This window comes from Phyllostomus hastatus, unplaced genomic scaffold (assembly GCF_019186645.2).
Source record: "Phyllostomus hastatus isolate PE091 unplaced genomic scaffold, TTU_PhHast_1.1 phas_scaffold_39, whole genome shotgun sequence".
Classification (NCBI taxonomy): Eukaryota; Metazoa; Chordata; class Mammalia; order Chiroptera; family Phyllostomidae; genus Phyllostomus; species Phyllostomus hastatus.
In genome coordinates this window covers 19035123-19054122 of record NW_025334028.1, presented here as the reverse complement: position 1 = coordinate 19054122, position 19000 = coordinate 19035123, and the positions used below count along the sequence as shown (strand labels likewise).

Genomic DNA, 19000 nt, shown 5'->3' with positions numbered 1-19000 from the left:
TAGTTACTGTTACTAGACCTATCTCACAGATTAGGAAACTGAGGTATTTAGTTTTATTGTTTAATACCTGTCAACTAGAAATAAGAAATGCTAAGCCAGCCATTCTGGTTTGGGACCCTACCCCTTTGCCAAAATATCATGGTATCCCTGTATGGGGAAGCTAAAAAGAGTGAAGGAGAGATTTTAGCAAGGTTGACAGTGTCTTCATAGAAATAAGAAGTGACCAGATTTGTCAATGTCTTTGCCAAGTATGACCTTTTCAGATCTTTCAGACTCATCCAAGACACATTGTATTGACTAGAGGTTTAGATGGAGCTTAGCAGGCAGAATCGTGGAACGTTAGAATTGAAGAGAACTTCAAAACCATCCACTGAAATATTTCACAGATGAAGAAACTGAGACATGCAGTTTACCTGACCTGTCCAGAATGACAGAGCGAGTTATGACCACAGCCAAGATTAGACAGCAAGCTTCCTGCCTGTGTGTGTGTGTGTGTGTGTGTTTCCACATTGCCCCCTTGGCACGAAGAGCTTAAATTTTTCTTGATATGTTATTTATTATTAGCTTAAAAATGTACTAATCTTGGGAAATGGTTTTCTCCTTCCCAGAATGTTGGCTGTGCAAGTGTGTATTGACCTCTTAATCCATCCGCTTTCTTTTGTCTAACCATTATTTTATCCACTCGTTCTCACGCTCTTCCTTAGTTACCCAGCCAATTAAAAACAAAAAAAGAGGTGAAAAAAAATCATAGCGGTTTGAGTCCTTACATACACAGTTAGGAGTTTGGAAAACAGGTCATTGGTTCCACCACCACTTTCAGTGAGTCTCTGTCTACAAATATTGTGCACCGTTTCTGGGAGTTTCTCCTGGCATCGGTATCATCTCACCAATATGCATGCAGATAAAGCTCTGTTAGAGAATGAGTTTTCCTTAAGCTTTTTGTTTCTGTTCCGCTACAGAGAGGCCATAGGCGTCTAGGACGTAGCAGTCGAAGTGGAGCCGACAACCCGAAGAATGCAGCCGGTTGGGGCACTGTTTCTGCTCCATGCCTTCTTCCCCACCAGGCAGGACTTCAGCCTCAGCCCGAACCTGGCTTAATCAACCTCAAGACCCGAAGTCGTAGAACGAGTCCAGACCCGGGGAGTCTGGCTCAGGCTTTGCTGGCGCGGAGATGAAGCCGACAGGCGTTGGGTTGAGCTCCACAAGACACAGCCAGGAGGATCACAGCGCGCCTCCGCGCTCTCCAAGTCTGGGTCTGGCGCACCGCGGGAGGCAGGCACTGCCACTCTCCAAAGCAGCCCCTTTCCGAAGGTCTCTCTGTACTCTCTGGTCTCTGCCTTCCGGGCGTCCACGGGTAAACCGGCAACCGGTCTCCACATCCTGCGCTGGGCGCGCATCCCTCTCCAATCCTAGCTTACATAAGGAGGCCAGGCGCGCTCCCGCTGCCGCTGACTCCCCAGTGGAGTTGGGCTGCGCCCTCCACGCCTTTTCCGCTAGCGCCTTGGAGCATCCAGGCGCCCCACACTGGGAGGTGACCCTTCTTGGCCACCCAGCAGCGACAGTCGGGATGTCTCCATGAGGCGTGAGAACACAGGGATTGGAGACCCAAGCGCCTCACCGTGCCCAACTCCCTCCCTCTTCTCCCTCCTCCTCCCAGTTCTCTCGCGCTCCACTCCCCCCGCCCCCACCTTCGCCCGCCGGTGCCTCTGTGTGTTCGACACTGGCGAGCAAACCGGGAGAGCAGTCCAGGCTCGGCACGCGGCGGAGCTGTGGCTGCTCCTGCTGCTGGGGAGGAGCGGCGAGGTAGCAGCCTTGTGCCTCCCCGGACTCGCGACTCCCCAAGTGGGGGGGCAGAGCCGCGGCGCTCGGATCTGCCAGTTAGAAGGCACCGGGAAAGAGAGACCTGCAAACTCCTCCTCAGTCTCTCCTCTCCACCCCCTTTTGGCCCCTGCCCTTGGAGAAAGTGGAGTGTGGCGCTTGGTTCTCATTATTTCTTCGGACTGCCTCTCGGTTCGCAGATTCAGCTGCTGCCCAGTGGGGCTTTCGCTGTTCGAGAGTCTGTGTGTAGTTCCCCCCAGCACACCTCTGTCGACGATGAGGAAAGGTCTGCGGGCGACAGCGGCCCGCTGCGGACTGGGACTGGGATACGTGCTGCAAACGCTCGTGCTACCTGCCCTGGCCCTGCTCAGCGCCAGCGGCACCGGCTCCGCCGCTCAAGGTAAGGGGGTCCGCCAAGCTCCTCGGCAACTCCCTTCGCTTCTGGCCTTTCCCCGCTTCTGCCTCCCCACTTCTCCTGGTTTCCTTAATCTGTCTTGTTGAACTCTACTGGAAATCACTTTAAATTCCACTTTCCCAACTAGTCAAGAATCTTTGGTTATTATTTTTTAATGTCTTCCGAGATGGGCATGGGTGGACCAGGGACGCACGGGGTGTGGACACTTATCTGTTTCTGGGCATGTGGGCACCTTGGGTGTCTTTTGCACTTTCTGCTCCACATGCACGCATTGTTGCAAATAGTACACATAGAGGTTTGGAAAGACTGTCGGTGCGGGTTTGTGTGGCATGTCATAGATGCATCGCGATGCACAGAAGCTCCCCGCACTGTGCCAAGTCCGAGGTTGCAGGATCTTCGGTGAGTCTCTGAGACGCAGAAGGGCGCTCAGCTAAGGAAATGTGTCCGTTACGGCTGAGGACCTACAGCACTGTCACACCTCGGCTGCTGCTCAGGGCGCCGTGGAGACTCGGAGCACACCCGGACCCGCGCGACCCAGCCTGCGGCAGGCCCCGGGGTAGTGCGCACCTTCAAACTCACAGTCTCTCCGTGTCTCCTTCCTAGCTGGCGACCGAGAAACTTAGACCCCAGAGCTCTGGGGAAACGGACTGGTCGCTCAAACCAAATCTGAAACTCCCCGGGGTAACCGTCCAGTTTATAACTCTGACCTTTTAATTTAACGTGCCTGAGCTTTAAAATTAGTGTCCGTCCGGGGCCCTGGGCAAAACCTGGGTTGGGAGAAGAGTGGTGGGGAATTGAGAGTGGGTGAGGAGGAGGGCAGGAACAGGGGCTGATCGCCTGGCTCTCTTCTCGTTCCTGAGTTTGAATTGGTAGCGGCAGCTCCCAGCCTTCTGAGCCCGGGAAGCTGAATGGAAGGGAGGTGGAGAGGAAAGAGCCCACGAGCCCCCCTTCCGCTGTCTCACTCGGGTCCCCTGGGCTCCCAACCTCCGGCCAACCTGAGCGCCAACCTGAATCTTTCGGACCAGTTCTGTGGTAGACTCTGGCTCTGGAGAGAGAGCTCGGCTTTCCCTTGCAGCCAGAGTGACGTTGGGGGTGGGAATGGAGGAACCTTCTGCAGTATTCGGAGGTAATTCAGCCATGCCATCATTTTGGTTACATTTCTTTACAAACTGGGAGAGCTGAGGAGGTGCGGCGATAGTCCAAACTCCCTGGGCGCTGCTCAGACACTGGGCCCCCCCGACAGCATTCCCTCTGATCTGCAAGGGTGCTGGGAGCGAGGGCGTGGGAGGTGGAGGGGAGCCCCGATAACAGGCGAGTGTGGTCCGGGTGAGGGGGGGGGGGCAAGTGATTAGCAAGGCTTTGTGAATTAGCCATAGCTACTTCAGGAGTAAATTTTCCTGCTGCCGCGCTAAGTGGCCACTCTCATAAATCCTTTCCTTCTTGCCAGATGCCTCCCATCCCGAGGTTCTGCCCTGGTTTTCTTGTGCATACTTCCAGAGCGCATCTGTCCATTTTACAAAGGACTCTCCACTGAGGCGCATGCGAACTTGTGGATTTCTTAAAATTGGTTAAGAAGTTTTCAGGGCTGCAGCCAAGGGTGCTTGGGTGGGGGGCGGGTGGGGGTGTTCGGAAGTTTAAGCGGGCAACCTGATGAATAGCTGTGGAGTCAACAGCTGTGGAGACTCCCTGTGGAATTCGTCTGCTGTTACTGGGTGCACAAAGCCTGGGGTGGGTGCTGGGATGGGGACCGGACAGTGAGAGGACAAGTTAAAGTCCCCAAACATGCCAAAAAGGCGATCCGAAATCCCTGCCCAACGCTTACTATAGCCAAATTAAAAAGACTGCGTAGGAAATGGATCAATAAAGATAATCAAACCGGAGATTGCAAGTGGATTAATATTGAAAGGAGAAGAGAGAAGAAATGAAAAGATGCTCAGGAGAGACAGCATTTGCCACTTGCGTTGTTTTTCTTTTTATAGACCTGGCAAGCCAGATGTTGAGAATTGAACCTGCTTTTAGGATTTCAAGTGGAAAAATGCAATGTATTCTGTTGGGTGTGTGTATTCCAGTGCTCTTCTCCTCCATTTAGTTTATTTAGTTCATTCAGTTCCTGGTGAATAAACTATTTATTTTTGAATCTTGTGGTCTTTGAAAGACATTATTCTACCACTTTTATCTTTGCTATCTTCATGTTCCCTGACACCAGCCCTTCCTGTGTTGTCTGTTAGGCATCAAAAATGTAGAAAGTGCCAAACTCTACCATCAGCTGCTATCAGCATCACTGGAGTCCATTCCCCCAGCCTGTTTACTGTCCAACCACTGTGATAAATCCTGCCCAGAACCAGAATATTACCATGGCCTTATGGTCAGATCTCCTTTCCCTTCTAATTTCTCATGCTCCCTCCTGTCTTTGGACTAGAATACTAGTCCAAAGCAAAACACAAGATGCTGTTGCTCCCTCAAGGTATGATTTCCATGTGCTGAGGATTTAAAGATCAGAATGAACTATTTTTATGAATGGCAGTACTTATGCAATTAAGATGAGAAAGTTAATTTAAGCACTTTACATTGTGGATGAGGCTTTCATTTTGTTGTTAGACAAGTACTGGAAAAATTAGAAGTTTTAGGAAATATGTCTCTTCACAGATAGCCAAGAAAACAACAGATGTTTAAGATAAAAAAAAAACACGAGTTATTTGTGGGTGTACAGTGTTTTGTAACTGTGGTTTAAAAAGAGACAGCAGTCATTTTAAACAGGTCCTTGGGAGATTCTCTAGGCTTTAGGTGAGAACTGTCCCCTTTCTGGCTGTGCCCTATTTGTTTTATTCAGGATTGCTGGGAACTCCTAGCTCCAGGGAATTTGTGGTGTTTCTGACTTTCAAGAATGAAGGATTTCAGTAGGAAAAGTGTGTGTGTGTGTGTGTGTGTGTGTGTGTGTGTGTGTGTGTTTGAACAGTGTGCCTTAGAATTAGTGCCCTTCTGTTTTATAAATGCATTTTACCTCTGGGCTTCACAGAAGTGATATTCTGCTTATCTAGCACCAACTAGTGTTTTGAGTGTTAACACCACCAAACTCAGAACAGAAATATACTGAAGATTCTCATCATATTAGGATAAGTCTCTGCTGTCATAAATTGTTTTGTTTTTAAAAAATAAGGTATACTTTCTATAAGAGAGTAAAAATTACTTTCATGCATTTATGCATATTGGTATGGTACAGACAATTGGCATGGCAAAACCCCTGAATTTTATTGAAATTATACTATATATGTTTCCACTCTAGAAGCAGAGTAAATTCATAAATTCATATTTGGTATTTGCAATAATGAAAAGAGGTTAGCTTACCTTTGTTTAGAAAAATAATTTCATGTATTTTTGCTTGGGGAATGCTTACACAGTTTCAAAGAACAAACTTCTGAAGTACTTGCAAAGAGTGAAGAACCACTAGATTGTTAACATTTATTGACTTTGGCCATCTGTGTTCTGGATACTGGGGATTCACAGTTCCACAATGTAGGGTCCCCAAGCATCTCCCATTATAGTCTTAATCAGAATCCGTATCAATATTTTTTAAGCCAACCACCAAGGACATGAACATGAACATAAATGAAGCGTGAGCTCTACTAGGCAAACCTTCTTGGCTTATTTATAATTATTGTTGAGACTTAAAAGTAACTGTTCTCTAATGTATCCTAGGTTCTCCAACTAGTGCAAACAGAACAGCCAGAGTGCGGTCTGTTAGGCCTTAACTGCCTTTAACACTTTTCTGATTTAGGTCATGGCTTTGCTGGAGCAGCAGAGGGAGTCACTCTCAGAAGAAACATTAAAATTACAGCCTGCAAGCACTTGAGGGAGATAATGTGGGGAACGTGTGGGGGCAGGGATTGAGGCAGCACTTTTGCCTTCTGATTTTAGCCTATATCTTTTTCAGTCTGACTTTTGTCTTTGTGGCAGTTAAAAACAAATCTGTTCACATTTCCTCACAAATTAAAAACTCACTAGCTCATTTGGATAGCAGTGGTATTAGAACTAAAGTTCTTAACCAACAAGTATTGTGCACTTATTATGTGCCAGGTTGCATGCTATTTGTTGGGACACAGAGTTGAATGAGACAGTTTTCAGCCTCCAAGGAAGACACATTTATAACCATATCATTATAATTCACATTCTGAAATGTATCAGTGAGCACAGATATAGTACTTTCTGGACTCCAGCCTCAAAGACAGTAAACACGGGTCAGGCAAGTAAGTGGTGGTGGGGGTTCCCGAATTTCTGCGCAGGCAAATTGAGGGTAGCAGTTTGGAGGGAAGTTTGTATCACAACTGTCATATATTAAATCTTACTTAGATTTAATGTATATTTGGTCTTGTTTGCCGAAGGCACAAGCTAAAGGCTGTTAGTGTTATATGCCCATTCTGCCAGTTGTCTTAGTTGTTACCACTATCTCAATATCCTGCCTCCACCCCTCCTAGGTGTTTGGCCATGAATGAGTTATTTAGTGTCCCTGTGCCTCAGTTACCTCCAACACAAAATGAGGATAATATATACTACACATCATATTAGGAGCGAATGAATTAATACATGCAAAGTATTTACAGCAGTATTCTTTGTTTCCAACTGTGTAAACCACTGGCAAAGAACTCTAAAAGTTGAAGAAATTAAAGGTCAATAATTTATTCTTATCCTCACCTGAGGATATGTTTATTGATTTTAGAGAGAAGAGAGAGAGAAACATCAATTTGAGAGAGAAACATTGATCGGTTGCCTCCTGGATGCACCAAACCATGGATCAAACCCGCAACCTACATATGAACTTTGACCGGGAATCAAACCCACAAACTTTGGTGTACAGGATGATGCTCAATTAATTGTGTCACCCAGCCAGGGACAAAGGTCTATAATTTTGAACTCAGAGAGGGATGGCCATTGATACTGTTTCCCTAAAAGTGGCATGTGCTGTAGTCTGAGGAAATGCCCCAAGCGTATCACTGCAAACTCCTGGACAGTGAGTACATGGTTCTTTGAACAGCGAGTGAAAGTTCTCCCCTCTCATAGTCCCATGTCCTCCTTTCTGTTCTCTGAGAAAATTGACCCAGTGCCAGTTCTTAGAATGCTGTGTTAAGTCACTGCTAGTTAAGTCCTGGTTATAAGCTCTTCCCTTGACTTTCATTCTTTCTTTTCTAAGATTTTATTTATTTATTTTTAAAGAAGGGGAAGGAAGAAAGAGAAGGTGAGAAACATTGATATGAGACAGAATCATCAATATGAGAAAGAAACATCGAACTTGTGAGCGAAACATCAATTGGTTGCCTCTCGTACACACCCTAACCAAGGTCTAAACGTGCAACCCAGGCATGCTCCTTGACTGGGAATCAAACCAGCAACCTTTTGCTTTGCAGTACAATGCCCAGCCAACTAAGCCACACCAGTCATAGCAACTTACTTTCTTTTCAGTGAATACTGAAGAGAAAAAAAACCTTTTGATAATTACATAAACACTTTTATTAAAAGAAAACATGTGAAGTTTCATGTTTTATTTTTTGGAGAAAATAGCATTTTATAAAAGGTGAGTAAGTACTTTTTCTTTAAAAAATGGACACATGTGTACTTTGAAGAACATAATAAATACATGTTAAAATAACACAAAGAAACATATAGAAAATTAGGTTAACTTGAAGGCAGAGCAAATTCACCAGGCCTTTCATATATTCAAATTATGTTTGCAATAGAAAGTTTTAGTATCATAATTTAGAATAACATGATAATCTAGATAATAGATTTTGAAAAGTTTTTCATTTAATTCTACTTGTTTAGTGGTTACTGCTATTTTTTCATGTTTTGTGCAAATGTTTTTTTGTAAACTTTTATGGTAAAACTAGAGATTTGTGCTTTTTTTTAATGAGACAATTCATTCTCCTACAGTATTTTTATTCTGCTTTTAATTTTTGATTGACTGGTGTACAATTACAGAGCCCAAACTTTTCCACTTTCTCTCTTTTTTAAACCTTAACTTCTTAAAGCCATGTTTGGACTCTCCTGGATTTATTTCATGTTTTATTTGCATTTGCAATTGCTTATGTATTTATGTAGGAAGGGCACATGAATCTGAGGCCTTGGGTATTGCCCCAGTATCACTTAGTTCAAGGATGTTTGAAGTTGCACTCCCAGAAACTCAGCACATTGTTTTATGTAACTTTTTGAAGTGGAGGAAGTTTGCTTTGAGCAATGTTGCAATTCTACTGTCTTCTTTATCTTAGTTCATAGAAAGAAACCCAATAATTGAATAATTTATATGTTCTCTTATTTTAACTATGTCATCTCCAAATTTAGAAGTTTGGACAAAAAACTTCATAGTAATTTTTGAGATATCAAAATCAGAGATAGTAAGCTTTCTTATAGTCTCTATTTGATTAGAGCTCTCGGAATTTTTGCCTATTTATGAAAACCTCAAACATATATTATGTTGCAAATATTCAGACTCTTTGTAAGCCAAATATTGGAAAATATTATTCTATATTTCAGAATTTTAAAAAAAGTTTTGGGTTGAAGTTGTAATATGGTTTCTAATTTTGACCATTCCTGCCCACTAACAAGTTGCTCCCTTAGGATTCCATAATGAGGTTTTGAAATAAACAGAAGAATGTCTCCAGATTTTATAGTAACTTAAAACATACTTAGCTTTGTACATGGAGTTCATAGTGTTAATTACTTGGACATTAATTAAATTGAAGTTATAATTTAGAAAGCAAACTATAGCTTTGAAAGTGCCAAATACGCAGATATTTGTCCTTATGTCCGTATGCCTTTTATTAGCCCTAAGCAGTGATTCAAAAATGCTTTGTGTGGCAAAAGTAAAGTCTAACATCTGAAAACTCCAATGTTTGGGGAATATCCTCTTTTAATTAAATAACTAACTTTGTCTCATTGCTAATGTAGTAGTGCAAGGTGAGAGTGAAGTGAGCCAGATGAGACTGTTACGTTGATGTGTCGGCTGGAGTTTTATTTTAAATATGAGGGCTCAAAATAATCATGTTAACAGATGATATTGATTAATCAAATTTAACTCCAGACTTACGAGTCTTATTTATTTAAAAATGTTGTGAGAATGCGGGTGTTAACGTTCATTAATCATTGTCATTTGGATTCTGTGGCTAGTTTCATATCTCAGCAATTATGAGAGCCACAAAAATGCTTCATGTAGATGAAGATGTATTATCTCCTTTCTAACTAAGGATGTTAAACAATAGAAACCCCCTCAGCACATTTAACAAGTTAATTGATGAATGTTAACATTTATCAGTTTTAGTGAATGTGTTAATTGATTATTTAATCATAGACTGCCTGAACTCAACTATAATTTATTGTCTTCTTTTTTATTTCCTATCCAGAAGAAAAACCTTATTTATGAACATTTTTTTCCAATTAAAATAGATTAGTACTTGCATATTAAAATGCATCTGCAGCCCAGTCACAAGGCTGTATATGTCCATGAATGGAAATTCAGGTGTCTTTCAAAATTGAAGAAAATTAGTGTTTATAATAGTATAAAATATTAAAGAGTAGTATAAAAGTATGCCATTTTATAGAAAAGTAATCATTTTTAATTAATTCATAATGTACATTGTATTAAACAACAGTAGTTTAGTGCAAAATGTTAGGGCATGTGGTCTAATAATTCTCATGTATCGTTACAGGCATACTGAAATACATTTGTGTATAAGATTAAAGTTAGAGGGCCCATTCTATTTTTCTGTGAATGCACAAATTTGTTACTTGTATTTAAATTGAATACTTTATATAATTCTAATATCTTTTCAAAATTTCAAGAACTCAAAAAATCATTTTAAGATCTAGATTAAAGAGTACTCTGTGACAAATGACATCCTCTAACTTTTATAGGAATGAAAAATGATAGTCAATAACAAAAGCTCTGTTGTTTTACTACAAGTGAGTTTCAGAGACCTGTGTTATCTATAATCCATACCAAACAAACAACCAAATTATTATGACAATAAAAACTTTATGACTAGGAAGACATAGTCAATAATGGTAATTTCACTTTAAGGATTATGTCTGTATGAAATATGTTGACATTTGAATTTAGCTTTTGATAAAGGGAAAAATGATATATTTTTTCCTCCATCAACTGAAGAGTTTGCCAGATACTCACATTGTAGCCACCCAGTGGAAGTGTGCGAGTTTAGCAAGCAGCAATCTAAAAGTCATTCTGAATAAAACAGTAATTACATTGTCTGTCATTTTCTTTAGCAACCTTCCTCCTTCCTTCTGGATCTCCATAAGATAATGAAAGAGTGTAAGATTTAAAATATGTTATGGATCAAATCCAAGGATGGAAGGAGCCTAAGACGTTTCCCTCTCGGCCATCCACAGCCATCACCAATAGAGTATGCAACCTGGTGGAAAACAGAAGCCCATTTCAGTAACTACTCTCAGAGGCTGAGGAAAAACAGGCATGTTCAAATGATTTATTTGTGCTCTCTGGAAGAGAAACCTAAGATCAGTATTTCATCATAATATTATTCAACAGCCCCTCTGACTGGACACTTTTATCTAAATAGAGTCTTCATCTGCTCCTATTTCAATTAACAGAGCAAAAGAATTTGGATGGTATTTAAAAGGTATATATTTGAAAGAAGTTATGTTTGCATTTTACTTGGGCCTATTTGGGCAGGGTGTGCTTGTTTGAGAAATCCAGACTTAAATCAGAATCAGCAGTATATTGAATATAGTATCTGAGAGAAGATTTCTCTAAATACATAATCAATTATTCTTCAGTGGCCTGTATATAATGCATTGCCAAATTCTGAGCTACTTTGTTCAACATTGTCATTAATAACAACACCAACATTGTATCTTAAATCTCACCTGTACATCAGGAATTGAATTGCATTCTTTGTCCAGGGAAAGAATTTGCTTAAGTGGAGTATTATCTTTAATATATTATTATACATTTTTTAAAATGTTGCCAATATCTTTCTCTCATATACTGATCTATTTGATATTTATTTTGTATATATTTACACCCACATACATATATCTATATAGAATTAAAAAGACCACAGTGAAGAAGTTATGATTTACTTACTATTACATGATGAAAAATTAATAAAAGGATGACTAGGAAAAGTTTTAACAATAGGAATGTTTCCAGAGAAATGGGGGTAATCAGTTTATTGGATTTATTAGAAATGATCACATGAAAGATATGCACATCATTTTTATTGAATTAAATAACTTAAAATTATTTTGTAGGAGGGCATTTCCAGGCAGAGTCTTAATGAAATGAGGAGTTACAAGGAGAAGACAAATATAGTTCAATAATTCCCTGTGAGCATATATATGCTGATAGAAATTGTGTGTATGTCTGTGTAACCTTTTTTTGTTTTAGAAGTGAGAGCTCATTTTCAAATAACCATGGCAGTATCCTTAAAAAACAAACAGAGCCTCTCAAAAATGAAAAAAAACACATTGCTTATAAAACAAGTTCATAAAGGTAGTCATTGAGTAGGAAATTAGATTAAATCATTGGATCATAACTGAAAATTACATCCTACTTTTGGGCAAACAGTGCCTTATTCTCTGGCAGGTCCTAAGTCATTTTTGTGGTGTACAAAATATAGCAGAGATGCCTCTGCTCATTGGTACAGTGGCTTATCTGATAGGAATGACTTTTTTCCTCTCTTCCAAGGACATAGACTGAGGAAATCTCCCAATCACTGGTCTGTTTCAGACGCGTGGAAGACTTCCCCTGTATTCCTTAGAGAGTAGACTAGATTTGTTCACCGAAAGAGAAAGTCAGCTTTCACACATGCTCAGGTAAATCCCTTCATCCACACATGGGACTCCCTCTCAGGGTGCTCTCAGGAAAAGCGTGATTTCCATTGTAGGTGGTCTGCAGGAGGTGACCTCTTCTGTGGGCTGATCCGAGGCCAGTGTGTTGTTCTGTCCTGGATTCTGCAATGGTTTGTTTCAAATTCTTAATCAAGTGGAATCATGTTCCCAGGATGGGGGGCATTTGATTTTCTTGAACTCCCTCATATGCTAAATAGATTTATCCATTATATGAATTGAAAGCTTTACTTAATGGAACAAAGATAAGGTTTGTTGGGTAGGGGAGCACAAGGGGTGGAAGGAAGGTTGTTACTAATGATAGAATACACAAAACTTCACTCGGGATGGAGGGATAATATGGTTCCTTGTTTATATTCACGGTTGTATTCAAATGCATGTTAATGTATGAATATTTATATAATACATTGACATATAAATATATATTAATTATTGCCACATGTCCACATCACTTCACATTTCTGAACTAGGATTTTAAAAGATGCACATAAATTCTAGGGTTCAGAAAATTGTTTTGTATGTTCTCTATCATACCTATACCACTTTCATGGATGACCCTGAGTTTTCATAGCAAAACATGTGGTGCTCTGCTAAGAACAGCAATGTAAATAATAATGCCTCACAAAGTTTTGTGATCACAAGCCTAAATGCTAATGAGAGAGGTTGCCTGTTTAATGGGGAATGCAAGGCTTAAAAAGAGGGTCTTAAAGATAATAGCAGATTCCAGAGTCCTTGAGTTTGTTTTGCATTCAGTGCCAGTCACTAAATTAGAGAAAGGAATGTTCAAACAACACACTTGAGGAAAAGTGATTTTTATAGAAAGGAGCCATTTCTGCTAATAGCCAGTAACTGCACGTAACCCCACTGACATTAAAAGTCCATTAGCTAAGCCCAGTTTAAATAACAGCTGATGCAGTGTCAGCTAAATGTATGTTGGAATTTTTTCATATAATTCAGTAATAGCAGTTCTATAATTTTTTCTAAAACTACATACATTAAGTAAAACAAATGTCATCTGATAGGAGTGGCTGGGCTGCTGCTAAACAGGCAGAGACTGGTGATGAAACAAAAGTAACAGTCTATATAACAAGGAGATAATAAATGATAGTGATGGTTTTAAGAAGGAGCTTTTGAGACAAATCATATGGAGAAGCTTAAGCTGACATCCAAAAAGAGTTGTTTTCATTGAAGCACATATTCATGTGTCCTACTTTGAGGAATTCATTTAAAGTGATTTTTTTTTTTACTATTAGCCTCGGTGTTTAGTTTTCAGTGCATTTTGAAGCAACAGGATGTCCCTTCCTTAGACTCTGTTATTTATTTAAATAGTGTGGGGTGAAGATTGGGAGACACAAGCAATTGAGAAAAAAGAACAAGTGAAAACAGAGGTACAACTTCATATTTGTTAATATTTTTAAGGTGATTGCTATAGGAATGTTTTGAAAGCATAAGGATATATTTGTTAGCACTGCTTGCAATGAAATCAAAGTTTGAAATGTCCATAATACCTCTCATTTTTATCTTTTTAATATTTTTTAAATTTCCATTTTAATCACATGGACAAAAAGTTTTACTGCATATTTATGTTAGAATCCAAGAATTCTTTAATGTCACCTTGAAGAAATTACTACGATGGTGTTCTATAACACTGAGGCCATTGTGGAGACCAGGGGACGGCTGCTCAGTAATCTAATGTGAGTTGAGAACAGGGCAGTAATTAATCAGTGGCTGCCATGCTCAGGCTACTGTGAAATATTATGAGAACCTCCATGTTGAAACCCCACTCCCCATTATCAGACCATTAGTGAAAGCCTGTACAATAATGGGGAGCCCTGCTTAAGCTTATGACCCTGATCACTTGGGCATGAGCTTTGTATACATTTTCACAATAGTCACTTGTATTCTATCACACTTTCCAGTACTTGAGAGTTATTTATCATTTATAACCTGAGAATTTATTTATGTCTGAGACTTCACTTTACTTATTATTTATTTACCTTTAAAATTAAGTCAATTTTCTTTATTACATTAAAAAATCCTTCACATAACCATGTATCACTTAAAAGGGGAAAAAGAAGAAAATGACTACTATTTAATTAATCATAATGGGGTGGCAAAAATCTCCCTTTTATATTCACAGATTTTCATACAAGTATTTCTTAATAAAATCAAGAAGTACTCTTTGGTGTTGCTAACTGTTTTAATTCAATTCAGGCCAGTGTGAAGGGTTGTTTGGAATGAATTGGAAGCTTACATGAACAGAATTTATGCAATTAAATTCCTAACCAAAATCCCATTTACTAATGCATTATATGAGGGACTTGATGAATAATCTCGTCTTTAGTATTTAACTCAAACATTAATAACAGATGGAAATATGCCTTAGTTCAACCAATGGGCTTTGACTTCTAATTCCAAATCAACATATTTTTTCAGGTTAAAACATCTGGTAAAAGTGATTATTTTCCATATGTTTTCTTTTTCTATTGCATAATGCAATTCTATTGTAAGATGAAAAAGAATGTCATTGTATTCTGCCACACAGTGCTTTTGTGCATGTCTATGAATTAGTATGATGTAATTGAATTATGTTGAAAATAACAAGATGATGCTAGAGTGACTGAAATAAGACAGTTATTACATTAGAGTTTGGAACAGGTTTTAGAAAACCTGACCCTGCAATATTAACACACTGCTACTTTCTTGGATAGCTTTACAAAGGTATGTCTATTTTTTGTATGAAATATCACATTTAAAAAACTTAAGTGAATACAACATACAGTATAGTTTGGTGCAATTAAATTTATTTATGCTTAGAAAACTTTTATTAAAATATTTAGTGTCCGTATCTTAGTGTGATTATCATAAATGTTCAGAATAGTTCATGAATGGTTTTAGGTTTCTCATTCTTTTTGGCAGTTTAACATTTCCTTTTTCTTGACTGTTAGGGAATTAAAAACAATTTAGATGTATGCATGTATATGGAACAGATTCTGGATCTAGAATATATTTTGTTAAAACTAAAACCTAATAAATATCAACAGAAAAATTAGCTTATACTTTCTCCATTATATATTGGCTATACTTGTAAAGACAAAGTAAAAGAGCTAGAAAAATTTAGCAAATTATTTAATTTTTCCATATATTTAAATTATTTCTGTAGGAATAGAGACAAATTTCTTCAGTTATATCCAAAATTTTGACACACTTAAACATTTATTGATTCTAAGATAGACACAAAATTTATTAACTGGTATTTCCAAGAAAGGTCAATGTTCTTGTATGTGCAAGGGGCATATTACAATATAGGCAAAAAGAGAAATTAGATACCAAACTGCTAAGTATATATGTTGTGGCTGATATACACTGTGTTTAATAAAGTGTTTTTCTAATGGATTTGTTTATGAACAGACTGTGGCTGAACTCCATAGTATTGCATAGGCACAGATGTATTATTTATGATATATAAGAAGGGAAAGGGAAAATATTTGAAGATCATAGTTCTGCTTGAAAATGTTTTCCAGCATGTATTTATAAAATGGAAGTGTATAGTTTTTTTTAAGTAACAACTTTATTTTGAAAAAAAAAGCAGGGGCATAGAAAATGCTTTCAGCTCCAAACAATATTCGGTATTATATATTTTACTGTGACTTCAAATAATCCTTTTTGTCCTTTTGTTTTATATTCTTTAAAATGCTTCATTGTAAAATTAAAATATGACAAAATATAAACATTTTTTTCTCAAAATGTGTCAGCTTGATAGCACATAACTCCAAACATTTTTAATCCAAAATAATGAAGTAAATGCTTATTTAATTGCTACATTTATTACATTCTTTAGGCTAAAGAATGTAATAGATGCAGTAACTAACAAAATAAATAAGGATAACTCACCACACCAAAATGATACCCACACAGTTTTAATTAGCCCATTGAACATTTACTCCTTTGTAGTTTTCTTTTTCCAAAAAACAAAATTTAACACTCAGTTTTTAACTCTAACCCTCTCCCCCCGCTCCCCAAGTGTGGCGCTGTAGGAAACACTTCACTCTCTAAAGGTCAATTAATAAGAGCTGAGGACTCAATAGTATGGTTCAGTTCCTACATAGTTGTAAAAACCTCTTGTCTTGATAGGATCATATTCTGCTTAAAGAATCCAACAGAAGCAACTTAGTATGCTTTTAATGATTGATTACACTGATTATTTGGGGTTTTATGCTGTGTATAACATTTGGTTTGTAGTAGTTTTCTTTGAAGATTTCCAAAGGGAGAAAAACCCACAACCACTAAAAAGATGAGACTATTTATAACCCCTTCTAGGCGATACATGGTTTTTTTTTTTCAGTTTTGTTTGAATAAGGACAAGCTTCTCAAAGCTTTAATTTTTCTGGACATTAAACTTTCTTAGGAAGTTCCATTGTGTGACTACTGAAGATTTTGTGTTTTTAAATAGATTTGAACAATATTAATTTTGTGCCAGCATAAATGTTTATTACTTAATATTTTATAGTCTCATATTAATGTTTGCAACATTTAAACATGTTCATCCTTCTAATGATATTCTATTAGAAAAGATGACACGTATTACCCAAATATGTTTCAAATACGTCCACTTCTCCCAACTGGGTCACTACAGAAGTTTCTTCCTGCTTCCGGTCTTGCCCCACTCTCCTCTGGCCTCCACAGAGGAGGATTTACCAGTCAAATTCTAACAGATTACCTCAGTATAGCTTTTTTCTGAAAGCCCTTTGGTGTCTCTCTACTGCCTCTAGAATCAGATCTAAATTTGTTAACTTAGCAGACAATGATATTTGTTATTAGGCCTCTAATTCCATTCCTGGAACTCACGGGTATGGTCTCCTCGGACTGGGCACTTCCCCTGAGTCTCACACAGTTGCTGCAGTGTAGCCCCAGCGGGGAACATCCCTCAGAGTTATTCACAAGTGGTTAGTGAGTGAGCATGGCGGTTTATACTCCTTGGCTGTGACAACTGTTTATTCCTTCCACACCCAATGGTAATTTTCTTTTTTTTTCTGTATCCCCAGGTAGTATTTCAGCATAAGGAGGAAAGGAACCTTGTTCATTGTGATAACTCTTGTACCATCTGTGGCTTGACACACAGCCATTGTGTAATGTAGGTTCTTTGAATGATGTTGGATGAATGCCTATTTTGTTCGTGCATAAGTAGGGTATCTTCAAAGGGTTTTTGGTGACTCTTTGTGGTGGTGGTAGAGTTAAGTGAGACCTTTCCAGGTTCTCTCAATCACCCACTTTTGAGAGCTGCTGAACAGAGTAAACTTAATATGAAGTTGAAGATGGAACTTGAGGAAAGTCTCAAGAACAAAGTTCAGCATCTCTTAGATTCTGCCTAAAAGGCCAATCTCCTTTGCCAATTTCCTTTAGAAATCCACTTGTAAGTTTAGATTGCCTTCCCTGTAATTTGGGGTCTATCTGCAGTACATAATTTGGATCCTTTCATAGTTGAAGGAAATAAACCTCAGACAGGTGATGGGTCAGCAGTATGAACACAGTTGGACTGTCACTGGTTTGGTCTAGTTGCCTAGACACAGAATCTAGAGGGAGTTACAGAGGTCTACAGGTCAAACCCGCAACCCCAGGGAACCTTTCCTATTATTCAATTATAGAATTCTATCATGGAATATTGCTAAAATAAACTCACTTTCTACTGGTAGATGAAATGTTGTTTCACATTAAGATTATTCTTACATCGAACTCTACAGAGTGTTTTTTCTTATTTCTCTATATTGTAAAATAAGCGAGTTTGTTGCCAGGTTTGTCTTAGTTTCTTCAGGCTATTAGAACAAAATACCATAGGCCCAGTAACTTTTAAACAACAAAAATATATTCCTCCTAGTTCTGGGGGTTGGGAGTCAGAGAGGACAGCCCCAGAGCGGTCATGTGGGTGAGAGCCCACCTCCTGGTACAGAAACAGCCAGCTTCTCTCTGTGTCCTCACATGGCAGTAGGAGCAAGGGATCTCTGTGGGGTCTCTTTTATAAGAACACTAATCCCATTCATGAAGCTGCATCTCATGACATAAGTATGTCCCAAATTCCCCATCTCCTAATCACATCATATTTGGGGATTAGGCTTTCAACATTTGAATTTGGGGGACACAAACACTTTTGACTGTAATAGTATGATAGAATGAATATGAGGTCAGGGGGAGGGGTTGAGGCTGCAGGGACAGAGCAAGCCAGAGTCAAGAACAATAAATCTATTTGGACCACACACTAAACTCAGTTGTTTCCCTATAATTGACCATTGTCTGAATTTTTTGTTTTTGCTAGTTCCACAGCCTATATTATCTTTGGGCAGGATATATTGCTTTTTAGAAAATAGCATAGTAAAATGTTATCATTATAAGTGTTCCTGAATCAGATATTTTCAGATGTACCTTTAAAGTGACCAAAATATGTTATGGATTATGTCACACTGCCAGCAAAGAGGAAATTATAACAAGTAACTGCCTCATTTTTGTTAAGACTTCAGTAAACACAGGCCCAACTCACCCTGAATAATTACCACAGAGAGCTATGCAGTGGTCTTTAACTGGTAGTTGTTTGTAATCAAGCAGCCTGGATCCTGCCTTGACATAAAGCAGAGGAAGTGGTTAGGAGACAGACCTGTAATTATCAGCAGCAGGTGCCCGTAATGGAATGCCAGAGAGATGTTTAAAGAGGCAAATATTACTTCAAGAAAGACTTCAAGACTGTCAGTTTAGACCAAAAGACATCAAATTAAAACTGGCTCGAGAGCAGTATTAAACAAATATTTCTTTGGAAACAAAAGAAAATGTAATACATTCCTTTTATCCGAATTAACCTCATCCTCCACAAGCCTAAACGTTATCAAGAAATGAAGTCTGAAAAAGGTG

The 19000-nt window shown here is 38.9% G+C and overlaps 1 protein-coding gene across 1 annotated transcript in view; it reads left to right on the top strand.

Moving 5' to 3' along the window:
- The first annotated feature begins 1758 nt into the window (after positions 1-1758).
- Positions 1759-19000, top strand: part of UNC5C (unc-5 netrin receptor C) — a 349058-nt gene continuing 331816 nt past the window's right edge. The window contains exon 1 of the mRNA XM_045820399.1: positions 1759-2218. Coding sequence (XP_045676355.1) covers positions 2095-2218 — 124 coding nt within the window. The 5' untranslated portion in view covers positions 1759-2094. The remainder of the gene's footprint in view (positions 2219-19000) is intronic.